This window comes from Limulus polyphemus, unplaced genomic scaffold (genome assembly GCF_000517525.1).
Source record: "Limulus polyphemus unplaced genomic scaffold, Limulus_polyphemus-2.1.2 Scaffold9104, whole genome shotgun sequence".
NCBI lineage: Eukaryota > Metazoa > Arthropoda > Merostomata > Xiphosura > Limulidae > Limulus > Limulus polyphemus.
In genome coordinates, this window is record NW_013674714.1 from 9,019 (window position 1) to 15,418 (window position 6,400).

Below are 6,400 nucleotides of genomic sequence, written 5' to 3' on the forward strand. Positions count from 1 at the left end.
AAGTAATGTCACACAACTGTTCTGCTGTAATCATACTTGCTAGACTAGTGACAGGTAAGTGTTACGATGAGAAGTAATGTCACACAACTGTTCTGCTGTAATCATACTTGCTAGAATAGTAACAGGTGTTACGATGAGAAGTAATGTCACATAACTGTTCTGCTGTAATCATACTTGCTAGAATAGTGACAGGTAAGTGTTACGATGAGAAGTAATGTCACACAACTGTTCTGCTGTTCAAGCTACAAAAACTAGAAACTTAAGCAAGTCTTGAAACACATGGAATTATGCTACAAAATCCAGAAACTTAAGCAAATCTTAAAATACATATTAAGGGCTTTCCACTTCAGGCCTTGAATTTGTGTAAAGCAGAAATCACTAGATTTCTCCCAATTTCAGAACTACAAGATTTAATATGCACATTTTACATTTGTAACCATTTGTTCTTAATATTTTTCTCAGAATACAAAGTATGTACTGTGTTAAAGTTGTTTGTTGTTGTTGTTGTGTGTTTGTATACATAAACTAAACCTAAGATGTCTAGCATGAAATTCAAAACTAAAACTGTTACTCATAACAAATTTAAGTGATATAAACTTACAAATTTCATAAATAAATAACTACGTAAAAAAAAAGATTAAAAATCACACCAATTTTCAATAAAGTACAAAAGGTATCATTTCTAAAAGGAAAATTTCTGTATTATAACACTCAAAAGTTTTGGGGATATTCTGTCTACCAGATGTAATAAAAAGCCAATAACAACAAATAACTGAGATGGCTGTCAGGGGAGGATCAGTTTGGGGTTAGGTATTGGGTGCTTTAACCCACAATGTCCCAACTTCTACCATCATTCACTATCTGTAGCCATTTGTGGGTGTAGTAGTCACGCCTAAAAATCTCTTTTAACATTTTAAACATCACATCATAGTAGAAATTAATTTGTTAAGAGCCACCCTTAATATCTACCCTTGTTAGACTCCCAACCTCCACCCTTTTGATCGTTATTACCAAGTAACAGGAACTATAAACCTTACATAAATAATTATGTAATAATTGGACCCACATTTTCCTCTCACTACTACCTTGTTCAAGTGTAAGCCAAACAAGGTAAGACACGGATGGTTCTTAATAGCCAAATAATTTCTACCACGATGTAATGTTTAAAATCTTAAAATTTGGCTACAGATAGTGAATGGTAGTAGGTGTCTGGATGTTATGGGTTAAAGCACCCAACACTTAACCCCTATTTAATCTTCTTTTTGGTGCTGCTGTTATACCACTTATGCTTTATTAACAATTGGTATGATTTTTGATATGGTTATATCGTTGAAAGTTGTTATGAGTAAAGGTCTTAGTTTTTAATTTCGTGCTAGACATCTCGGGTTTTGTTTTACATACAAATTTCCATCATTGTTACAAAATGCTTATTTCATTGTTATATACAAGTGATGCAGTTTATTGTATTAAACTTGTTTTATTTACTTATCTATAGGTACATTGGAGTATGTACAGGGTTAAAGGTCGTTTCAGGATGTTTGTTCTTCCTTGACTGGGTTCTCATCTCTTGGAAACAGAGAAAAGACATTGAACAACCTGTGGCCATGACCCTTGGGGAACTGGTATCCTCTGTTATGTCTATGGACCGACACTCGGCCATGGGAGATTTCATTCACGATGATGTAAGGACGGGAACACTTCGTAGTGACGAAGAAATGCAACCATTGGAAGATGACCACACCGGTCTTCGTCCAGGTTCAGAACAAGCAGAGGGAGATTTCATTCACGAGGATGTAAGGGAAGGAACACATCATGATAAGGAAGAAGTGCAACCATTGGAAGATGACCACACCGGTCTTCGTCCAGGTTCAGAACAAGCAGAGGGAGATTTCATTCACGAGGATGTAAGGGTAGGAACACGTCATGATAAGGAAGAAGTGCAACCATTGGAGAATGATCACACTTATTCTTATCACAATTCATCCAATAACCAGGCTAAAGAAAGATAATATCTCAGGAGAGTGTTTCAACTGGGAAAATAAAAGTTAGTAAAACTTTGTTATAAATCAAGGTTATTAATCTAGACAATACCGTATCAACATTAGGAGATGGTAGGGTGGCCTTATCCAGGAATAACAGCATTGAGTGGGTAGAATCAGCAAGGTAGGGTGGCCTTATCCAGGAATAACAGCAGTGAGTGGGTAGGATCAGCAACGTTTGGACATTAGTTGTAGAAGCCGTGAATGAAATGGTTTGTATTCTTTATTGTCTGGATGACCTGTTCAGATTAGAAGCTGTGAATGAAATAGTTTGTATTCTTTATTGTCTGGATGAACTGTTCAGATTAGAAGCTGTGAATGAAATAGTTCGTATTCTTTATTGTCTGGATGAACTGTTCAGATTAGAAGCTGTGAATGAAATGGTTCGTATTCTTTATTGTCTGGATGACCTGTTCAGATTAGAAGCTGTGAATGAAATAGCTCATGTTCTTTATTGTCTGGATGAACTGTTCAGATTAGAAGCTGTGAATGAAATGGCTCGTGTTGTTGTCTGGATGAACTGTTCAGATTAGAAGCTGTGAATGAAATGGCTCGCGTTGTTGTCTGGATGAACTGTTCAGATCAGAAGCTGTGAATGAAATAGCTCATGTTCTTTATTGTCTGGATGAACTGTTCAGATTAGAAACTGTGAATGAAATGGCTTGTGTTCTTTATTGTCTGGATGAACTGTTCAGATTAGAAACTGAATGAAATGGCTCGTGTTCTCTATTGTCTGGATGAACTGTTCAGATTAGAAACTGTGAATGAAATGGCTCGTGTTGTTGTCTGGAAGAACTGTTCTGATTAGAATCTGTGAATGAAATGGCTCGTGTTCTTGTCTGGATGAACTGTTCAGATTTGAAGCTGTGAATGGAATTACTCATGTTCTTGTCTGGATGAAGCCACACTGTTCAGATTTGTAAACCTTTATGGTTTTATAAGTTATTTTTGTCTCAGTAAAAGATTGACTTTTATTAGTAACTCATTCTCCTCATGATTTGGTTTTCTTTGTAGTAAAGGAAAAAATGCAGAGAAATTTAGTACATAAATAGAAGAAAAAAAACAAAGTGTTAAAATAAGATAGAAAAAGAATATTATGGAAGTTTAGTCTCCAGTAGCCTTCAAAGCTATGGCAGACCCGTGGCTAGACAAGACAAATGAAGTGTTGTTGCTTATGTAGCTTTGTTAAGAATAACTTGCATGTAGAAAATGATGTTCAAAAGATGTGCATATTTATATAATAGATGCCAATGAAACTAGCCAAATATAAACTAACCATTGGGTGTGAGCTTATAATTACATAATACATTTCTAGGTGTTTTCAAGTTAAATTGGAGCAGCTTAAAAGGTAGAGTAGTATTTGATGCTGATTAATATTACACGATGGAATTATTTCGTAATGTGTTCGGAAGTTCAGTGTGAGTTAGACCTTAGTTTATCAACATTACTGTATATTTAATGATAGATAGGTTGGTATTAAGATGTTGAACAGTTGCGTGCACTTTAGATATTTGTTCTCGTTCACCCAACCAATATTATCAGTTTCTTGTTTTGTGTGTACTTTGTACAGCACATATTATTATAACACTACTGTTAAATTTATATTTTGCTACTTTAATCTTGAAATGTGATATTTTAAATATTAGGCTTAGTTCAAAACTCTTTAAAATATTAGGCTTAGTTCAAAACTCTTTAAAATATTAGGCTTAGTTCAAAACTATTTATTTCTGTATTTATATGCATTCATGATGTTTGTTAATTTAAAGTTTTGGATAGTTTTTTGTTGATTTTTTTGATATATATATTTTTTAAATTATTTACTGGAACTAATTTCTTATATAATTAGGTTTTATTAAAAATTTCAAGTATTGCTTAGGAGGAGAATCTCAGAAATATTAGTTCATAAAAACTGAGGTATAGTTTATTCATGTGAAGATAATCACGATTTCCTCTTAAGCCCTTATTACAGATTTAGATACATTTTGGCTGGTTAAAAGAAGATCTTTAGCAATTCCATTTAAAAATTAATATTAACATGAAATTCAATGTGAAAGTTAGACTACTTATTTTACTTGTGTATTTGAAGTAGTTTAATGTAACGAGGAATGACTTTATTTCAGATAACTTTTAAAACCAGGAATGTCCAAGTTTCTACTTAGCCAGTCATCATACAAAATTAATGGATATACTCTTGGAAAAAGTAAATTCTATTCAATGTTTTAGCCTAATAATCCAGCTAAATGTTATAACAGTCGCAGTGTTTCAAATTTAAAACTAACAGGTGAACTTGAATTAACTTTTTATTTATATTAATGCCCATTATTGATGAATTTTTATGCACCATTGTAACTACCCTTATTTTTTCACTTCCATAAAATGTATTCATTTTATATTCTTTGACAATCTCTTATAATCACGTTTCATTTTAAACCTGCAGTACCTGAAATGCTCAATAGATGTCACCCCATCTTTTAAGAACGCTGGTGAGCTTTTAATGTTAAATTTTAAAATAGTTTTACTCTGTTAATAGAATTATAAAAACAAACTTCAACGTGGTTACACTTGAGATAAACAACCAACTATGGTTTATTTCGATAGTAATGTTGAAAAGCAACTATATAGGGATTAGTAGTATAGTGTTTAGCGTACTACCGCTTCTATACAAAACGCTTTATGCTTGTAGTTGATCTGTGAACGTTTAACTAATTGTATAATTAATTAATTAATTGTTATGTAGGCGACGTAAAGTAGTTTTACTGTAGCTTAAAATAGTCAAAGAAACTTAAAGTCTTGTAGACCAAGATTATGCTCATGTTTGGGGTCCAGATATAGTGTTGCAATATGTGTTGTACACCAAAATTAGTGATGCTTGAAGTTAGAAAATACTCTTTCCAGCTGGGCCAAAATGATATTAAAGATATTTATTAATAACATTGTGTTGTTGTTCTCTCTAGCAGAATACGATGTTGGCAGTCTTGATTCTCCTGGTTTGGTGGATATTTTCATTAATAAAACTGTCAAAACCCGTATCATTCATTTCGCTTTTAATTTTCTTTTAAGACAACGGAGAAGTTATGTAACTTATTGAATGAAGATGGCAGCACCCGTTAGTGCGGTTAATCGTACAGCGAGCGTGCTTTGTTTTAATCTGTAAGTTATTTGATAAGTAGTAAAAACTAAGTGTATTGTCTCTTACCGTTTAAAGATAATTATCATTGGTTGGAAACACGAATTTTGGGATCACCACAGAACAAAGAACCCGTTCGTTTTACATCGCGTGTGAAGCAGTCGATGAAAAAAAACAAAACGAGCAGAATAAATCTTTACTTTGACGATGTTTATTTTTCGTACTAGGATATCTTGCCGTCCAACATGTAAGGTTTATTAACCTTGCTATACATAGCAAACGAGTTCATTTTGTATCTGTATTATTGATGGAAAATGTACAGAGGGCAAATATATGTATGTGTGTGTGTATGTGAATAATTGTAACTACTATGAAAAAACTTACAAGATTAACAAAAACTAAAAAAATAAATTTCTGTTAGAAAGGAAAACCAAAGAAGCGTTCTTCACTTTGGGGCTGTGAGTGCATTATAAGGGTGACTGTCAAATCGCACAATGTGGTCGAACAAGCGCAGGCCTACAATCGACGCTGGATGCTGTTGACTAGTTGATTTTCCTGTAGCCTTTTTGGTTCAAAATTGTGACAGTTGGTGCAGATAGCTTTGCGCAAACGTAGTATTGTAAAACTTTCATTTTCGTAGCTTAGGTAAAGATGATCCTTACGTTGAACGTACGGTACTTTCATGGATTATCAAATTAACAAAAATTCTCATTTGTTTTTCCTGTTCTGTCAAATTCTCAACTTTTTTCTTAACTGCCTTTTTTTTTTTTTTTAAGATAATTAAGAAACTTATGTTATTTGATTTTTAACTGACACTGTTTAGCATGTTAATTATATTTTCTGCTGGTCCAGAGAGTGGGTCTGTCGGTGAGACAGTGGTAAGTTTATGGATTTACAACGCTAAAATCCGGAGTTCGATTCCCCGAGCTGATAGGATTTGCTGTAAAACAAATAAAGCAACGAGTGGTTTGATTCACTATCAAATATCTTATCGAGGCCCGATTGTCTGTATAATAGGCACGAGTCAGATAATTTACACTTTTATGTGTGAATAAATATTGTATTACTGGTGTTGTTCACTGACCCAACAGGTTTCGACGACAACTTTTTTAGTGTCGTGGAAACGCTGACCTTGACATATATCTAGTGACAGGATTCAAGATTAGTAACCGAGATGTAGGTTATGAATACAACGCACGAGAGAGGACGATGTATCTAGTGACAGGATTCAAGT

At 33.7% G+C, this 6,400-nt stretch overlaps 1 protein-coding gene across 1 annotated transcript in view; it reads left to right on the top strand.

Moving 5' to 3' along the window:
* The window catches only part of LOC106475752 (solute carrier organic anion transporter family member 5A1-like), a gene marked incomplete at its 5' end in the record, with an annotated part of 10,457 nt that extends 7,835 nt beyond the window's left edge, over positions 1 to 2,622 (top strand). Inside the window, one exon of the mRNA XM_013936428.2 lies at positions 1,496 to 2,622. Coding sequence (XP_013791882.1) covers positions 1,496 to 2,009 — 514 coding nt within the window. The remainder of the gene's footprint in view (positions 1 to 1,495) is intronic.
* Between the last annotated feature and the right edge of the window lie 3,778 nt (positions 2,623 to 6,400).